Source organism: Camelina sativa, chromosome 3 (genome assembly GCF_030686135.1).
Source record: "Camelina sativa cultivar CO46 ecotype springtype chromosome 3, ASM3068613v1".
Classification (NCBI taxonomy): Eukaryota; Viridiplantae; Streptophyta; class Magnoliopsida; order Brassicales; family Brassicaceae; genus Camelina; species Camelina sativa.
Window position 1 is genome coordinate 6,218,190 of NC_141882.1, and position 16,353 is coordinate 6,234,542.

General features: G+C 38.3%; 4 protein-coding genes across 7 annotated transcripts; 3 read left to right on the top strand and 1 right to left on the bottom strand.

Annotated features, from left to right (window-relative positions):
• Positions 1-4,326: 4,326 nt before the first annotated feature.
• LOC104773869 (CDP-diacylglycerol--serine O-phosphatidyltransferase 1) lies at positions 4,327-7,662 on the top strand. Of its 4 annotated transcripts, none has more exons than XM_010498539.3 (13): positions 4,327-4,657; positions 4,988-5,180; positions 5,275-5,340; positions 5,449-5,508; positions 5,623-5,713; positions 5,829-5,883; positions 5,977-6,056; positions 6,144-6,260; positions 6,364-6,448; positions 6,536-6,627; positions 6,711-6,964; positions 7,050-7,138; positions 7,247-7,662. In XM_010498539.3, exons 2-13 carry the CDS (start codon positions 5,017-5,019, stop codon positions 7,372-7,374), a joined length of 1,281 nt encoding a protein of 426 aa, XP_010496841.2. In that variant the 5' UTR covers positions 4,327-4,657; positions 4,988-5,016; the 3' UTR covers positions 7,375-7,662. The 4 variants fall into 4 exon arrangements, with proteins under 4 accessions (XP_010496841.2, XP_010496848.2, XP_019099006.2 ...); XM_010498546.3 differs by having other exon boundaries at positions 4,399-4,657; positions 4,985-5,180; XM_019243461.2 differs by lacking the exon at positions 4,327-4,657 and adding an exon at positions 4,756-4,859.
• Positions 7,663-8,189: 527 nt separating this feature from the next.
• Positions 8,190-9,510, top strand: LOC104773883 (cytochrome b-c1 complex subunit 6-1, mitochondrial). Its single transcript, XM_010498553.3, has 5 exons — positions 8,190-8,333; positions 8,488-8,518; positions 8,840-8,924; positions 9,040-9,129; positions 9,235-9,510. Coding segments are annotated over exons 2-5 (210 nt in total). The 5' UTR covers positions 8,190-8,333; positions 8,488-8,516; the 3' UTR covers positions 9,268-9,510.
• Positions 9,511-10,189: 679 nt separating this feature from the next.
• On the top strand, positions 10,190-11,839 carry LOC104773889 (loganic acid O-methyltransferase). The gene is made up of 3 exons (XM_010498560.3): positions 10,190-10,532; positions 10,620-11,276; positions 11,353-11,839. The coding sequence occupies exons 1-3, from the start codon at positions 10,482-10,484 to the stop codon at positions 11,698-11,700; spliced, it is 1,056 nt and encodes a 351-aa protein (XP_010496862.1). The 5' UTR covers positions 10,190-10,481; the 3' UTR covers positions 11,701-11,839.
• On the bottom strand, positions 11,726-15,913 carry LOC109132213 (vacuolar-sorting protein BRO1). Its single transcript, XM_087508506.1, has 8 exons — positions 15,012-15,913; positions 13,750-14,700; positions 13,472-13,561; positions 13,296-13,364; positions 13,055-13,195; positions 12,822-12,870; positions 12,587-12,690; positions 11,726-12,417 (listed from the first exon to the last, which is right to left on the bottom strand). Exons 1-8 carry the CDS (start codon positions 15,675-15,677, stop codon positions 11,947-11,949), a joined length of 2,541 nt encoding a protein of 846 aa, XP_087364632.1. The 5' UTR covers positions 15,678-15,913; the 3' UTR covers positions 11,726-11,946.
• Between the last annotated feature and the right edge of the window lie 440 nt (positions 15,914-16,353).

A 16,353-nucleotide genomic window follows, 5' to 3' on the forward strand; every position in this document is an offset into this window, starting at 1 on the left:
GGTAAAAAACGTATGTGTTCGCTATACGCTTAAAACATTTTGTGTTCTTTAAAGATTCCAAGAAACATAAGATATTTAATTGAATGTTATTAGTCGGAAAGATTCATGGACACCGATAGCCGATAGCTGGAGTAGTGGAGTGCAGTTAACCTTATGGGTGGTGTGACCGTAGCCAAGAGACTTGAGGCATGTTAAAAACATACTATTGTTATTAATTAATTAGATCAAATAAAGGAACATAAAAGTGTGATATTGAATAGTAGTGGGCGGTGTGGATGTTTGATCTAAAGATTAGACGAAGGGGACCAAACTTATAATATTTTAAGATGAACATTTTTTATTGACACCAATTTGTTGATCTGATGAAGATTTTGCACGATCCTCGCTAACTTGTTGTCTCACCACTACGTTTCATATTTTATATGTTTCGGACCCCCAATAATCATGTCAATTCTACGGTTTCCCTACCTTATCAAAAGTATTTATTCCAATTTTTTAAAACAAGATAGCAAGCAACTAAACTAAACAGCGGAACAAACAACATCAGAATGTTCAGAAAATAATAATTAAAATTTACCATTTTAGAATATTTGTAAAATGGTCAAATAATCAAGATCAGGCTTATCAGTAAATAATAATTAAAATTTACCATTTTATAATATTTGTAAAATGGTCAAAAAATCAAGCTACACATTTTCTGTAAGTACAAATAGAAATAGTTAAAACTAAAAATGGTATGAAATCACAGAATATTATTAGAAAAAATATAACAGCTACTTCAAAAACTATGAAATAAAACAAGTGAAAAGTGCGCATCTACAGTTTGAATCGAACATTAGTTAATGTAGTTAAGGATAAACATGATCACAATGAAGAAAAACATAAACAAAAGAGTGAAGGCAAGATATAAGTAACATTAGTCATGTAGTATTAGAAAAATGGTAAACGGCGCTGTCAACGTATTCATTCTGCAAAATATAATAATTAAGTTTTGGGGTTTTATATATTTAAAAAGAGAAAGTGGGAGAAAAGAAGTCTCTATTTCGCCGTCCAAAAGATCTGAGAATCCACCGACTGATAAAAAGAAAGGCACAAGTTGGGATTAAGTAAGTTGATTAAACACATTCGTTAAGCAACGACCAAAACCCCAAACCATTATTTATTTTTATAATATGGTTACGAAATGCCATAGAGTTTAAATTTTTTTAAAGACACCAAAACATGGCAGGCGTAAAAGTGACTGACGAAAAGGATGTATTGTCCTCTATATCATAATTAGCAAGAATTTGATTAATTGGTGATTACCAACTCCAATTAGATGAGCATTGTGTGGTGACAAAACAAAGTAAAGCAAAGACCAAAAGAGTATCTCTCGTTTATTCATATTTGGAAGAGGCAGGTAATGTAGATACCATTCATTTCAAGCATGATGTGGCCAAAGGGTTACCACACAACACAAGTCCCCTAAAATAACGGTGCAGAACAAAGGCAAGTCGCAGTCACAGTTAAAGCAATCAGCAGTCCAATCTCCGTTGGATTCTGCTCGAGTCTAATATATAAGGTATGGGCTTTACCATTATTTTCTGCAGTTCTCCAGGCCCAATTCAGTATCAGTTATCACATTACAACAAAGTTTATAATACAAAGGTTTAATCTTCTCGGTTAAGGGCACAGAGAGATAAATATAAAAAGACCAAGTGACCAACAACACCAGAAACTGTATAAAAGTATCATTAGTTACTTTCTTGTTATATAGTTTTTGGCATTCATAATATTTTTGTAAGTTTTTAAAATTTTATTTTATAACTCTGTATGCTAGAATAGCATATATATTTTTTTTAAGTTCATGATTGTTTGCTATTTCTAACAATCGCAAAGGTAATAGATACACATGCAAGACTTGGTTGCGATTTTACTTAATTTGATTAATTATAGACACATGCAACTTCTTATGGACGTCCATCCTTGTGCGTGGAAGTTTACCGATCGTCGATTTCACCGATATGCAAAAATTATACATGTTATAGAGGGTATTTATATATGTATACTCTACGTATTTTTGTGTTTCTTTCATTTTTATGTTCAGTAAAATATGCGTAAATTGTCTTGTTCTACCAACTAAATCATTATTTTTATTTTAAAGTGTTCCTTAGTTTCCAAATCAAGGTTTTTCAAAGCGGTACTTAAACCAAATTGATTGAAAATGAGAAGGGATCACATGACAGTTGGACGATCTGCGCGGATCTAACAAGAAGCAAAGTGGTGGTTAATGTATCATTTTTAAGTTTCCAAGGACATATCTTCTGACCTGAAAGCCAGCATGTTAAAAGATATGATGTTCTTGGTGGGATTACAAGGATAAGGTGAGGATCGTTATATCTCTTGTAATCCCTTGGATTTGATTTCAATATTATGATATTTTTGAGCTTTGGCTCAGAAAACATAAGGATCTTTAGTTATCTTTAAAAAAAAAAAATGTGTCCAAAGTCTAGGGACTGGTTGTATTATATACAGCAATTAGGAGCATGTGGTGGATCAGTCGTAGAAACCATAATTAAAGTCGTCCGGACGGATCAGAAACAACAATGGACCACACTTTCTTACTTGTCTCCATATGCTAACACTTATACTCGAGACTGACTATTTTGAGGTTGTCCTCCTCATATTATTTCTAGATGTAGACCACACTTCTCTTTCTCTCTCTCCCTCGTTTACCATTTACCATATACAACAACACTTAAAACTATACTTATTGCGAAGACAGATGAATTCTCCTAAGTTTGCTTTGTAGTGAATCAGTTAGTTGATAGGCTTAATGGTTACAGTGCGCCATAATTACATGTTGAAAGTTCTCACAGGTGTATGCACTTTATTACGAAAGCATTGTCACACTATTATTATTAGTCTCAATCGATATGATATAATGTGGTGATAATATACTAGTACAAGTTAGAGCTGTAATGCTTTTTATTCTGCCAATCATTACCACCTCAATGATTTCGAATATCATCAAATCGAGATTTCTTAATGACTCTCTTTCTAATTATTTACTTTGACCCTAATCATTATAATCTCTCCTCTGTTTATAACACACACTTTTCTTCTGTTTAATTACCTTGTGATTTACTCTCACTTTTAACCCAAGAAAACTATCATATGCTAACTTTTTTTTGGTTAGTGTCAAATCCCATTTTTTATCATTTAGTTATTATTACTAAATGAAAAAAAATTTTGAAAAAAAAAAGAGAGGAGGAAGGTAATTTTTGTGACAAGTGCCAAGTGGTGTCTCTATCTGCATGGTCTTGTTATAGGAAATGAGCTGTTTAACTTTGTTTCTATTCAAAATTCCAACTTTTATCATATTTCATTGGTGTTTTAATTCTATCCGCAGTTAATCAAAAGAGGTAGATGATGACCGTATGTTATTCTGTAGTTTATGGTCCATTCTCTTCACATTTTGTACGTTTACATCCTAGAGTTATTGTGATGATTTCAAAGCACAGAGAGGTGTCTATATCATCACTTCACTTCTCTCTTTAATTTCATACTAGACTTTTTCCTTTTTGGCATTCAATAAAAGAAAATATATAAATGATTTTATACTAATTAGGGTTGTTATTCTCTGCTTTTCATTTGTACTTTTGGGAATATCTGTCAAATCAATTACTTAAAATAAGAATATTAATAAATGTTGCAATTGATGTGCTTTTTTTGGTTTTGCAATTAAAAATCATATACTAGTAGTTATTATTATTGTATAACATTCCAACACCATAAATGTTAACCTTTTCAGCTTATATTTCACCGTTTTATTTTTTTAAAAATTTAAAGACGCATCTGGTAAAACATGAATTAAATGTCAATAGGATTTCGATATTCAATGAAATTGATAAAGTAGGTAATAACATTAGATAATATATACACATATTATGCAAAACAAACATTTTAACAAAACCGAATGGTGACGACGATAATAATGTGGCCCAAATACAATGATTTTTATTATAATTTGGAATAAATGTTTCCTAACATCATAAACGACCAAAAACATTTTTTGGACGAATCAACACTGTATTAGTCAAAAACATTACTGATAATATTCTGAAACCTTATCAAATAAAGATTGTATTGGTCAATAAAATGAACCAATACTTATGGTTTAAATAGAAATTCATAAAACTTCAAGTCCCGTATTGCATCATCATCTATGTACCGCACGGCATCTACCTATATAAATCTAAAATTAGTGGAATTTTGACAAATATGGATAGTGCGATCAAACCCACATTTGCATTTTTGTTGTTGTGTGTGATGTCATCACCATACAACATATTGCAAAGGAATAATATAAAAGAAGAAAAAGGGTAAATAAGTAAAAAAAAAAAAAAAAGGAAAATCGTGGGGGAAAGGAAGCAGAGTCGTTTTCAGATCGTGAACAGAAGCAGAGAAGCATAAGCACAGCATCAGAAGAATCCGTATCTATCTCTCTCTCTCTCTTTCTACTTTGACCGTTCCTCTCTTCTTTTTATTCTTCTTCCTCATCATCATCATCATCATCACCATCATCGTCTCTACGAAGCTTTCTTCTACTTCGATTCCTACTTCTTCTATCCCATTCCAAATCAATCTCCACCGCTCTCTAGGGTTCTTCCTTCAGGTATTCCAAATCAATCTCAATCTCTATTTTTTGTTTTTTTTTTTTGGTTTCCCTAAACCCATTTTCTTTTCTACTTTTAAAATTGTTTTAACTTAAAAAATCAGAACTTCTCTGCTTTTACCTCTCTGCAAAAGACAGAGAGCCTTTCTCTGTCTCTCTGGTTGTACCTTTGTACCTTTTTTCTCTCCGAATACTCTCCATTGTCTGCCCTTTTCTCTTCTCTCTTTTCTTTCACCTTTTATTTTCTTTTCATAATTTCTCTGCCTCTTAATCTCATCTCCGACTAAAAAGTTTCTCTCTTTTTTTTTTTTTTTTTTTTTTTTATAGCAGCAATAATATTTCAGAAGCTGGTTTTGGCCATGGAACCAAATGGGTACAGGAAAGATAGAAGAAAGGAACAACATTTGGGGAGAATGAATGGTGGTGGTGGTAGTGATGTTGACTCTGATCTTGATCCATGGACTGCATGGGCTTACAAGCCTCGCACCATCTCTCTTCTCCTCATTGGCGCTTGTTTTCTCATGTCAGTCATCTTTTATCTTCCCCCTCTTTTACTTGCTCTGCCTGCCCCATTTCTTGTTATTCCTTAATTTGTGTTTTCAATTTTGACTTATTAGTTGGGCTAGTGGAGCTCTTGATCCTGAGAGCACTACTTCTGATGATCTTGTTACATCTGTCAAAAGGTTCTCTCTTTCCTTCTCCCCACATCTTGTTTTTCCTTTTTTTTTTTTTTTGCCGTTTGCATCCATCAATTCAAACTAGTCTACTATGTTTTTGTTTCTTTTTGCTAGGGGAGTGTGGGCTATGATCGCAGTCTTTCTTGCTTACTCTCTGCTCCAAGCCCCTTCAACGTCTGTTTACACCATCTCACCTGTTTAATTAATTCAGCTTTCTCTTTTTATAATGTAGACTGTGGTTGGTGATACTTGTGCCGTGTCTTTAATCAAGTTATTTGCTTTATGCAGGGTTCTAATCAGGCCCCATCCTGCAATCTGGCGCTTAGTCCATGGGATGGCCGTCATTTACCTTGTTGCACTTACTTTTTTGCTCTTCCAGGTCCACTTTTTTCCTCCCTAAGATCCTTCTCATACAGTAGGACAGTACCCTTGCTTGCATGCCTGTGGTTTATAGCTCTTATGAATTCTTATAGTTGAAAAATTCTTGCTTCCAGAGACGTGATGATTCCCGTCAGTTCATGAAGTTTCTCCACCCTGACCTTGGAATAGGTAAGAGTTTTAGAGAGGAAATGCTATTTATTCAAGGAGGAGCTACCCCTGCAATGATTCACCATTCTTATATTGAGTTTGCTTATGCTGCAGAACTTCCTGAGAAATCATACGGGGCTGATTGCAGAATTTATGTGCCTGATCACCCAACAAACAGGTTTAAGAATCTTTATGTAGGGTATCTTCTCAACAACTCCCCTTTATCTTAAATACAACCTTCATATCATCTAAAGGCTTATGCTTTGGTTATATGTTCTCAGGACACAATATTTGATGAGTTTTTCTTGGCTCACATCTTTGGATGGTGGGGAAAAGCAATTCTGATCCGGAATCAGCCACTTCTGTGGGTGCTTTCAATTGGTTTTGAGTTATTGGAGGTTGGTCACTGTCTTCGTTTTCTTATCTTTCAGGTTTCAGTTTGATTAAGACAAAGATATATCTTCCCCTGTATCACCAAAAATGTATGTTTATGTTCTCCAGCTTACATTTCGGCATATGTTACCAAATTTCAACGAGTGCTGGTGGGACAGTATTGTTCTTGATATCTTGATATGCAATTGGTTTGGTATGATTCTTGAACCACCTAGCCATTCTATATGTTGTGCTTTTAAGATGTTGTGGATAACAGTTTCTATTGTTTTAATGTTGGTAGGGATCTGGGCAGGAATGTATACAGTACGGTACTTTGATGGAAAGACATATGAGTGGGTTGGCATTAGCCGACAGCCTAACATTATTGGAAAAGTAGGGTTTGTTCAACCTCGAGAGTGCATACGCATGGTCGTAGCCATTGAACTAGTGATGAGAATTGTGTTATTTTTTTTTAGGTGAAAAGGACACTGGGGCAGTTCACACCAGCTCATTGGGACAAAGACGAGTGGCATCCGCTGCAGGGACCTTGGCGTTTTATTCAAGTACTCACTCTTTGCATAGTCTTCTTGACAGTGGAGCTGAACACATTCTTTCTCAAGTTTAGCCTGTGGATCCCTCCTAGAAACCCAGTGATTCTCTATAGGCTGATCTTGTGGTGGCTCATAGCGATACCAACAACACGGGAATACAATTCATATCTTCAAGACCGGTAAGGCTATATAGCAAATGTGATGTTGGTTGGTGTTAGCTGAGAAAAGAGTATTGTATAACTGGCCAGTTTTGGTTGTTCGTAGGAAACCTGTAAAAAAGGTGGGAGCATTCTGTTGGCTGTCGCTGGGGATATGCATCGTAGAACTTCTCATCTGCATCAAATTTGGAAGTGGTAGGTGGTTCCTGACACATACTCTGCTTTATTTGTTTATGGTTACAGTTACATAGTGTGGAGAGTGTAAACAAACATTGGTTGTATGTATGATGGTGACACAAACAGGATTGTACCCAACAGAAATGCCATTGTGGGTAGTGACACTTTGGGAAAGTGTGGGACTTGGACTTGTGGCCTTCTTGCTGTGTTGGACATGGAAGATCCAGAAGATCCTCGCGCAAAAGAGACGCTAAGCTCCATCAGTATTGCTGCGGAAGGAAGACGAGAGAGGTGAGACAGTGAAATGCCATATGTGGGTTTCTGTAAATAGGGAGGGGGGGGGGGGGGGGGGGGGGAGAAGAACAATGTAAATGCAATTTTCTCTTAGGGGGTAGTGTGTGATAATTCAACATTTACAAACCTTCCATCAATTCTTTCATGCATCAAAGTTGCTTTCATACTTGTTCTGCGGCCCTCTCAATCTGACAAAAACATGTTGGTTTTGAAAGTTAAATCAAGTTAGTGATTAATGTGTTCTTTCATTCTGTTACCATTTGAGATTATATTGTTGTTGCTGCAAATCTTTACATGACATTAAACAACGTTATTCGGCGGTCTTTTCTTACTGCCATTAATGCTATTACTAATAATGTTGTTTGTACCTTACAGTATTTTGTATTATCATCATTCAATCAAACATATTATAGTAGTAATACATTTTATAGTTTTGAAGAAAATGAAAAAGAGAGAATCAAATGATATATGAATATGGATAATATTTTAAGATAGTGTGACATGCCGTGCCGCCTAACATCTCACATGTGTTTTGATCTTTCTTAGCTTCGCAAAATTCGTAATTTGGCAACTTAGACGACAATTTTGACTGCATCTCAATATCTCATCATCATCTATATATTTTTTTTTCAATATTCCAACTTTGCTTAAAAAACCAAAAAAGATGTTGTCAGAAAGCGTAGGAATATTCTGACAAGAATATGTTCTCTTAAAGGAATCTTGAATGGGCTTTGTTGGGCTTTTAATATTTACAAGAAAATAAGGCCCAAAAAGCATATTGTTGTTGCCCGTCGAAAACGCAATGAAAATGGATCTCTAGAGAAATCTGAAGACTTGACTCAAAACAAAAACGAAACAAACATCTCTCTCTGTAGGGTTCATCTGAGTCTCGATCTCCTCCATCTCTCAGTCTCATCAGGTATCGCCCAATCAATCCTATTCGAATTCACTGGATCTTCGATTTCTTCATAATAATAATAATAGATCTGCTTTCAGTTTGATGATATCGTCCCACGAGGACCAATCTCATCTGTTGTTGTCTGACATTTCATTTTCATCTCTATCTCTTGCAGTTTTTATAGCTTCCGGTTGACTTTTCGCCATGTAAGCTTATTCCTTAAAACTCCCCCATGCTTTATTTTCTTACCACTTACCAATCTCAACATCATATTGAGTTGATGGATCTTATGTTTCCATAGGTCTCTCTGAATTTCTAGATTGGAACCATTGGATACTTTTAGATTGTGCTCTATAGTATTTAGTGATCGATCCATTAGAGTCTCTAGCTATTACTAATTTTTTTTACCTGCATATAATACTAATTTTTACATGATATTATTGGGTTTTCCCACATTTCTATAGATAAATCGATTATTGGGTTTTGTTAGTTATCTAACCTTTGTTATGGGTTTTGAATATTTTCAGGGCAGATGATGAAGTTGTCGATCCAAAGAAGTACCTTGAGGAATCTTGCAAACCAAAATGTGTGAAGCCACTACTTGAATATCAGGTAAATTGGCGATGTTGATGACATGATTATGAAATTGTGTTATAAGTTCGACACAGTGACGTTGTTTGTGAAAGATCATTTGCTGAATGATACAAGTCTTGTTTGTAATTCTCAGGCTTGTGTCAAGAGAATCCAAGGTGATGATTCTGGCCATATGCATTGCACTGGCCAGTATTTCGACTACTACCATTGCATTGACAAATGTGTAAGTTACTTGATTTATGCTTTTTTTTCTTTTCGCTGTTTCATCATCATATCTTGTTTTACAATTTTGAATACTGAAATGAAAACTGGGTTTTGGGATCTACAGGTTGCACCAAAGCTGTTTGCGAAATTAAAATGATAAAGTGGTGAAAGCTGGAGACTCTATTGTCTTAATTTTCCTACATGTGGTTTAAATTTGATGTATAAAATGCAGTGGATGTTGAACCTTTTTTACTGCAAACCAGATTGCCAAAATGGCTCTGCTTCTCGGTTTTGTTTCCATCGCAAGTTTGCGCTTATTATATTTTTTGTTGCTACTGACGTTGTTACTTCGCTACTTGAGTCATTTAATGCCTAATAACAAGATGTGTGCCTTTCTTTCTTTGGTCTTATTGTCTTAGTCAATGCACTGACCAAATCACTAGGCTTGGAGAGTTTTCAATAGAAAAAGAGACTTTCAGGCCTTACAATTAGACCATTAGGATTAGTTATAGATCACCATCAGGTATCCACTTTGAAACTTGCTGAGCTATAAAAGATATGACCAATGAATGATGGCAAGGTGGAAGAAGAGAGAATAATAGTCGTTAGTGAAGTCACCTGTGTGTGTTATGCAGGAACCCTTCTAAAAGGACAGTTTGGTGGAGTGTTGGACGTTTGGCCTGCGACGTCTGCATTTATACTGAATATAATCTTTATGGCACGACACTCTCTACAGACATCATCTCCCATTTCACCCTTTTATGTTAAGTTTCCATCTCAAGTTTGCGCTTGTTATGTTACTGTGCTAGTAACAAGAATGCGTCTTTTGTCGGTCGTATTGTCTTACACAATGCATTGAACAAATCATTAGGCCTGGAGCTTCAATAAAGAATTATTTTTAAGCCTCCTGGTAGTAGGCGGACTGGTACAATGGCCATTAGGATTACTTAGAGCGTGCCAAAATTTAGTCCTACATTTGGAGCATCTTGGGCCTCTAAAGATGCTATCTAATGATGGCGGCACCATCAAGTGAAGAACCGTACGGTGGAGTGTGCGATCACATGCGACCGGAATCACCTGGTAAAATCACTCGGAATCACATGGTTAAATCACATGGGACTTTCGGAATCAAGTGAAGACCAGTACGGTGGAGTGTGAGATGCATGTAGCCGCCACTGCCCACTTGTGAAGAGGACAGTTTTGGAGGAGTGTGAGATGTATGGGCCATACAGTATGGCCCACGGCGGCTGAATTATACTGAATCTTATCTTTCACACTGTACAGCAATAATGTCGATTCTCCCAATTTCATCATCTATTTAAGGGTTAGAAAGTGTAATACCTTCATACCATACCATACCATTACATAGCCATGAATGGTGGAGACGGTGCTTCTAGCTATGCTCGCAACTCTTCCTATCAGGTCTTTTATATACATCACTCTTCCATTTTTTTTTTCTTTTTTTTTTTTCTATGCGTACTAACATTTTACTTGTGTGTGCGCATGTAGAGGGGAGCCATTGAAGCTGCTGAAGCACTCCTCAGAAAGGGGATCAACAGACGGCTCGACATCACAGACCATTCCTACTCGTATTTTACAATAGCCGACTTCGGATGCTCCTCCGGCCCCAACACCATTCTTGCTGTAGATATCATCATCCAAGCCCTCGACGACAAGTTCAGCTCTTCTCTGCCTAATAACACTACTCCTCAGTTTCAAGTCTACTTTAACGACGTCTCCCACACTGATTTTAATGCACTCTTTGCTTTGCTTCCTCCTCAAGGCCCCTACTTCGCTGCAGGCGTCCCCGGTTCTTTTTATGGAAACTTGTTTCCCAAGGCACATCTCAACTTGGCCTATTCATCTTGCGCCCTCTGTTGGCTCTCCGACTTGCCACCGGAGCTAACTGACACAAGCTCTCCTGCTTACAACAGAGGCAAGATTCACTACACGGGAGCTTCAGCAGAGGTTGCACGAGCCTACTCCTGTCAGTACAGGAAGGATATCAATTTATTTTTGCATGCCAGGTCACAGGAGCTCGCAGAAAACGGGTTGATGGCACTGATTGTGCCCGGTGTACCAGATGGTTTTCTCGATTGTCAGGAGGCTTCAACGGGATCCGAGTTCGATTTGTTGGGTTCATGCCTCATGGACATGGCCAGAGAGGTACTTGGTGGTTTTCCGTAAGAAATAAGAACGCATGATGACAGGTTAAAATAACCTAAACTACTTTTCTGTGCAGGGAAGAATAAAGGAGGAGGAGGTGGACAGTTTCAACCTTCCCATATATTACTCAACCCCAAAGGAACTGGAAGACATCATCAAAAGCAACGGAGAGTTGAAAATTGATAAAATAGAGACACTGGGGAGCATTGGCGCGCAAGGGACTATGCCTGACCTCGAGTCGAGGGTTCTGTACCTGAGAGCGGTGCTGGAAGGTCTCGTTCGCACCCACTTTGGCCACCAAATCCTCGACGATCTGTTTGATCGCTACGCCCTCAAACTTGCTCATTCTTCTTTCATCCTCCAGCCTCAAACCCATAGATCCATCATGATCTTTGCCCTTCTCAGTCGCTGTTATGACATCTGATATACGTTCTCTATTATGCAATCCATAAGGAATGATTTACCATTATCTATATATATATGAATAATGTGCTTTACACAACTTTCATCCATCATATCATCTCTACTTTGAATGAAGAATTTGAGTCACTATTAAACAAAAATTCAATTTCATTCAAGAAACATATCAAAGGGATAGATACCCATCAAGTACTCACAGAAAACACAACAATAGGAATATAAAACCACACTTTATTTCTCCCAATGTAACTTATTGCCTGTAGTATCCACCACCTTGGTGAGGAGGCGGGTACGGGCTCTGGCCGGGATAAGGAGGTCGAGGCTGCTGTCCCTGGTGGTCATAGTACGAGCCTTGTTGCCATGATGGAGGTTGTTGCTGGGTCTGAGGAGGGTACGGTTGTGGTGGCGCTTGGCCATGAGGAGTATGGTAAGGCGGAGGTGGACCGTAGGGTGGGATTGTGTAGCCAGGCCTTGACATTTGCTCAGGTGGTCTATAGTATGGTGCATGTGGGTGAGGATGAGATGGATTCTGAGTTTCTGGTGGAGGAGGCGGACTTGAAGCCGTTGGTTGGTGCACAGATGGGTATGGGCCGGAGCTTCTACGATCCTGAAAACTCAGACCAGACATCTGCCGTTGCACATCATCAATCATTTCTCGGCACTGGATACTCCTTGTCATCACAAAATCACTGCACTGCTGCTTCACATTCGTGATTGCATCCTTTAGACACCAACAAAAAAAATGTCTCAAATTGCAGGAAAGTTATTTCTCATCCTCAATGGAATGTAAAATCAGAATGGACGAGAGCCATCCAGAGAAGTGGCATAATGTAGACAAGCATAGACAGTGAAGAGCTGGCTACTATTGTATATAGAGAAAAGAAACTCACTTGGAGAGTGACATAGAACTTCAGGCCCTCATTGATGTTCTCCTTGATCTCTCGATACTTCATTATGGCAGCTTGAATCTGCTTGTAGCACTTATCCTTGGATGCTGAATAACGAATAAACACAGTTTCAATGCCAAATGTGTCAGTTTATCATGGATTATGCTTTATTTCACATATAGCATGCTAAACATAAAGTACTTTGATCTATCATGCAAAACAGAAACTGCTTGCTCACCTTTATAATCTTCAAGATTGAAAAGAGTTGAGAACTCCTCATTTTGAGCCTATAACAAAGGAAGGAAACCAATTAGAAAGCAGTCGGTTTCTGAGACGCGATCATTTCAGCCCCATAAGAAGCTAGCAAACTCAATTTGCTTGGATATTGATTACAATCACCATATGCCTTTTGGTTATCAGAAAAGATAAAACCATAATGATATATTAAATACGATGGCAAAAGAGGTAGACCTGAATTTGCATCAGTAATTGTTCTTGAACTTCAATGTTTTGGGAAATATCTTCACAAATGTGATCATACTTTGATATCTCTTTCCTGAACATATCTTCATAGGAGCCAGTAATTGTCATCAGCTTTGGCAGTATGTCATCCTAAAACCAAGTATCAAGTAAAAGCCTAATGAGTATTTGTCTCCAATATCATACAGTAATCATGAACAACAATGATGACTAATCAATAGAGAGAATTTACTTTTCTTTTCATGTCTTTGAGCATGTCTTCAAGACCTGCCCGCTGAGCACCAAGATTTTCCAGTTGCCTCTGTGCAAAAAGGGAAGCAAAAATGTGAGGATAGTAATTCGTATAACCACTTTTCAAATCCCTCCTAAAAGTATATACTCGCAGCTTCCAAAAGAGAGAGAGAATACCAGACTCTGCTTCAGAGTTCCCACAATAGCATCCTCTGTTGCGTCCAGAGACATTATTGGCCTAGCTAGAGTTGGGATAGCAGACTCTATCTGATGATGAAAACCAAAAACCATAACGTCTACGAATTAGTATACAGATTTCGGTTTGTTAGCTTGTACCCAAAGATTTCAGGTACTAGGATAGCCTAAATAAATACCCCTAATAGACAACTTCAGACAGTAGTTTGTACCTAAGAGGAGAAATATACTAGCGTATACAAAAAATAGGAAGTACTTACCGGCCGTCGATCAAGAATAGACATGAGGGCGAAATTATCTCTCACGGATCGCTCAATCTTCACATCACTTTCTCCAGCTTGTTTCAAATTGGCTGCAAACCGATTAAGCCTATCTTGCAAGTTCTTAGTCAGTGTGCTAGATTGAGGCCTAGTCCACCGAGTCCCAAATTGACTTCTGAACTGAGAGTCTTCAGTTGCTTCTTTCTGCAAAAGCTCTTCGGTGTGCACCAACAGTTCCTGATTAACCCTCTTCAAATCCCTAAGCTGCTGCAGTTCAGCTTCCAAGCCAGCTGGACCACCACTGATCTGAACAGCTTCTACATCTTCTTTAAGATCAACAGGAAGAGCAGAATTACCATCCACAGCAAGAATAGAATCTGGAAGATCCATCTCTTTAAGCCTAACTCGAGTTAGTTCGCTAGCTTGCTGTAATCTCTCCGCCTGAGTTCTAATTACATCATCGACCATCTCAGTGTATCTAGAGAGAGCCTTTGCACTGCTATCTGGAACAAGGATTGCAAACATCTTTTCCTTGCTTGCATCCAATATCTCAGTCATGTTCATTGGCTTAACCATTGAGAAGGCGGGAAGTGGAGATAAAGAAGAAGGAGAAGGAACTCTCATGAGGTACACTCTGTCGTTTTCCTTGACAGCCCTATCCAAATTGACATTAATGCTCGACTCTAGTGTGTTCATCGCTTCTATAAGCTGAGCAGGGGCTCCCCTTGAAGACTTCTTTGCTTCTGCCAAACGGCTGGCTCCGCTCCTCAGCCTTGCAATTTCTTCTGCAATTTCCTCTTTCTCGTGCAACTCTTTTCCATACCTAAAACAAGCTTCACTATAGAAGAGCGCTGCTTTCAGCTGCACATGAGAAATCCAGCCTTTCTCGAAATGTTCCTTCAATGGTGAAGTGGTTAGGGCAGCGAAAGCTTCCTCATAAAATATGCCAACCTGATCATAAGCAAACAAGAAGTGTAAATTCAATCGACTCTGTCTCTTACTCACAGTTTAGTACAACAGATGCTCCACCAAAAACTAAGCACGTTTATAGCATATGTACTCATAACTAATCCGAGTAATTCCAAGATCTTGAGTTCATAAATGTGCACAAATTCAATCAATCGATTCAATCCTATCACTTCTTCACAACAGTGCAGTAAAACAGATGCTCCACCAAAATCAATCCGGGACTAAAGAATCTAAGATCTTGAGTCCACAACTGTGCACAATCAAAAGAGATGCAAGCATGATATGACACTAACCTGCCTAGCAATTTTAGCAGAAACACCAGGGGTGCTTCCTTTGGCAATGGTGTTTTCAAACACACATTCTTGAGCTTGCGCAAGCATCAACCGTTCCAACATTGCCACGCAGTCCACCGACAAATCCACGGTGAGGCTCTGCCCAATCGCCGCCTTAGATGACAAATTATCCTTCAAGTACACAAACGCACCTGCAGCAGCGATGAACGCATGTGAAGCCTGACGACGCCCATCCACGGTGGTGCGGTCATGACCGAGTCCAATCTGGCTATACGCAGCACCAAGATTGAAGAGAACAGCGGCTTTCTCAAGATGAATGTTCTGCTGAGTAGACTTTTGCTTTTGCTTGAAAGCATCGTACCATAAGAAAGTAACGGCGTTCACCTGGTGCTTCTCTGCGGAAATTGGGAATCGCGTTTCCACCAGACAAAGGGCTTTGTAATATGAGATGAGAAGGTCTCGTCGAGCTGCCGGAGACGGATCGGGGACGCGTTCTAAATCGGATCGGAGCTGCTTCACGGTTTCAAGATCGTCGTCTATAAGCTGAGCCTCGCGCTCAGAGTAGGTGAAAGTAACGTAGTTGCGGAAAGGCCGGTAGAGATCAACGGAGTTCGTCTTCTTCTCATGAATGGCGAGCATCAGATTAGAGAGCGCCGACGAAGCCATGGCGGTTGAGAAATCCCCTTTGATCGCTCTTCTGATTTTTTAATTTTCCTTCGATTCTTCGGTGGTTTTCTTTGATCCTTATTGACTAAGGGAAGATGATGATCGTGAAGGATCGAGGAGACGGCACCAAGTCTTGTTATCTTGTATTTAAACGGCGTGCAGTCTGATTTTGTGATTAAGTACGAGTCCAATGGCTTTTAAAGTTTTCTTACGCGTTAATTAATTGAGACACCGATGGTGGATCTTTTCCAAATTAGAATGCTGCTTTTTAGCCCTGGACATCCGGGTACTCGGGTCGGGTTTGGGTTTTTTAGATAATAGAGGATCCATTCAAATAAATATAAAATTCGGTTTGGTTTTAGTTCGGGTTCTTTTGGGTTCGGGTCAGATTGGGTATAGATTTTCAGTAAAACCCCGGAATTTTATCCAAATACCCACAATTTTTTCGTTTTTTGGGTAAATTCTCGGATTTTTGAATCAATACCCGGAATTTTGGTTAAATACTCAGAATTTCGGATAAACATTAGAAATTTCAATATAATTTCGGGTATTCTAGTAAAAATTGGGTATTCGGATCCTAAATTATTGATATGTATTTTTATTTTGGGTATTATCATATTTGGGTTCGGGTCCGATATGGGTAGAAGAGTTTAGGACCCAATAAGGTAAATCCAAG

Excerpts from the sequence above, each read along its gene's own strand:
- LOC104773869 (XM_010498539.3), top strand. The coding sequence starts at position 5,017 with ATGGAACCAAATGGGTACAGGAAAGATAGAAGAAAGGAACAACATTTG. Across the intron at positions 5,884-5,976 it reads CCACCCTGACCTTGGAATAG|AACTTCCTGAGAAATCATAC; the intron begins GTAAGAGTTTTA and ends CTTATGCTGCAG. Across the intron at positions 6,261-6,363 it reads TTGGTTTTGAGTTATTGGAG|CTTACATTTCGGCATATGTT; the intron begins GTTGGTCACTGT and ends TATGTTCTCCAG.
- LOC109132213 (XM_087508506.1), bottom strand. The coding sequence starts at position 15,677 with ATGGCTTCGTCGGCGCTCTCTAATCTGATGCTCGCCATTCATGAGAAG. Across the intron at positions 13,196-13,295 it reads TCAAAGACATGAAAAGAAAA|GATGACATACTGCCAAAGCT; the intron begins GTAAATTCTCTC and ends ACTTGGTTTTAG. Across the intron at positions 12,691-12,821 it reads CAATCTTGAAGATTATAAAG|CATCCAAGGATAAGTGCTAC; the intron begins GTGAGCAAGCAG and ends TTCGTTATTCAG.
- LOC104773883 (XM_010498553.3), top strand. Across the intron at positions 8,925-9,039 it reads AGCCACTACTTGAATATCAG|GCTTGTGTCAAGAGAATCCA; the intron begins GTAAATTGGCGA and ends TGTAATTCTCAG. Across the intron at positions 9,130-9,234 it reads ACCATTGCATTGACAAATGT|GTTGCACCAAAGCTGTTTGC; the intron begins GTAAGTTACTTG and ends TGGGATCTACAG.
- LOC104773889 (XM_010498560.3), top strand. The coding sequence starts at position 10,482 with ATGAATGGTGGAGACGGTGCTTCTAGCTATGCTCGCAACTCTTCCTAT. Across the intron at positions 10,533-10,619 it reads CTCGCAACTCTTCCTATCAG|AGGGGAGCCATTGAAGCTGC; the intron begins GTCTTTTATATA and ends GTGCGCATGTAG. Across the intron at positions 11,277-11,352 it reads TCATGGACATGGCCAGAGAG|GGAAGAATAAAGGAGGAGGA; the intron begins GTACTTGGTGGT and ends TTTTCTGTGCAG.